General features: G+C 23.6%; 1 protein-coding gene across 1 annotated transcript in view; it reads left to right on the forward strand.

The window, feature by feature from the left end:
* The window catches only part of LOC107477563 (agamous-like MADS-box protein AGL12), a 4235-nt gene extending 3915 nt beyond the window's left edge, over window positions 1-320 (forward strand). Inside the window, exon 7 of the mRNA XM_016097605.3 lies at window positions 50-320. Within this exon, the coding sequence (XP_015953091.1) occupies window positions 50-163 (114 nt within the window). The 3' untranslated portion in view covers window positions 164-320. The remainder of the gene's footprint in view (window positions 1-49) is intronic.
* Window positions 321-1671: the final 1351 nt, after the last annotated feature.

Raw genomic sequence — 1671 nt, forward strand, 5'->3', positions numbered from 1 at the left:
TGGTCAGAGAAATCTAATACGCATAATATATTACATTATTATTTTACAGATTTTGGAGAATACAACTGCATTTACTAACTTTGCTCCATTTGCTACTGACTCAACTTACCCACTAACTATACAAGATGGGATTTTTCCAGCTCTAGGAAATGTACTTGGTTAATCAAAATTGTTATGTCATATATATGTTTTAGTGACTTATTAAAGAACTAGATGAATATTAATGTGGTGTATAATTACTTAGACATTATTGAATAATGTTGTATGAACAATATATAAGATTTGCCCAGTGGTGTATGTATGTGCAACATTGTGTTGTTGCAATACTATATATCTAGAATAAGATTATCATGTGAAAAATAAATATGGTTTCTATTATTTTACACCTTGTATAATTTCTTCAATAATGTCCTTGACTGTAGTGTAAAATATTTTGCGTGGTATATGAGAGATCAAAAGAAATAAAAAAATGGGGATATATATATACATGTAGTTTTTTAGCCTTATACACGTACGATGTACTTATTTTATATTTTACAATTTTTTTTATCGTTTAATTATTATATATTGTATTATTTCGCTTTTTTATATATGTATATTTCACATTTGATAGATACCAATAATATTTTCTTATCAGTACCTATTTTTAGATTGACAGGGATCTAACTATTTAATAAGTATTTTTCCCATCAATTTAAATTTTAAAAATAAATCATTTATAATATATATAGTATTAAAATTTTTATAATTTAAAAATTTGGAATTTAATTTTTTCTATTTTATTCTAAAAAATATTATACAAATTTTATGTAAATTCCAAAATAAAAATTTATATGAAAAAATATATTAAATATATAATAACAAATATTCGTATATTTTTCCCTATCAAATGATAATTTTAGGACAAGTAATTTTATATATTGTTGTCTAGAAAGTAGAATTCCCTTAGGCTTTAGGCTGTGTTTGGAAGTTTTAATAAGGTGATTACTTGCATAAATATTGTAAGCATACATAAAATATAGAGGGTGAGAGGAATCCAACATGTAGATTCCTCCCTTTTTTTTTTCTCCTTTGAAATGAACAAACTTTTATATTGAGAAATCCTTGAAAGCAAAAATTTTTCAGTATTATTTTATTATTATTTGATTAATATAAATATCAAATTATTTTTAATAAATAAATTTTATTAATTTATATGTATAAATTTTTTTAAAATATAAATATAAATTATATTGATTCATGTGTATAAAATTTTGATAAATATAAATATAAATTATTACTAATATAATATTAATAAAAAATAATTATATTTACTGGTGTATGTGAGTATTTTTCGTTAACGAAAGATGAAAAAAAAAGGGTTAAGAAAAGAAAAGAGAATAACTAAGGGAGTTTGTGTTTGAGGGACATTATATATTATATGGTTATGGTGATAGAGCTTAGTGGAAGGCCATGCAAGTTTTGGTGCATTAGATACCTTGCAGCCCAGCACCATGATTTCTGCATAGCAAGTTTGAGCACAAAATTATATGAATGTATCATTGCTTATAAAAGTTTCACTTTAGGTCCAAGCTAAGCGACCAAGTCTATCCGTATATGTGAGAGATATATTTATAAGAATGGTGAAAAATCGTGTTCAAGAGTTATACTTTTTAAATTGAGTTTATATAT

Source organism: Arachis duranensis, chromosome 3 (assembly GCF_000817695.3).
Source record: "Arachis duranensis cultivar V14167 chromosome 3, aradu.V14167.gnm2.J7QH, whole genome shotgun sequence".
NCBI classification, from domain to species: Eukaryota; Viridiplantae; Streptophyta; class Magnoliopsida; order Fabales; family Fabaceae; genus Arachis; species Arachis duranensis.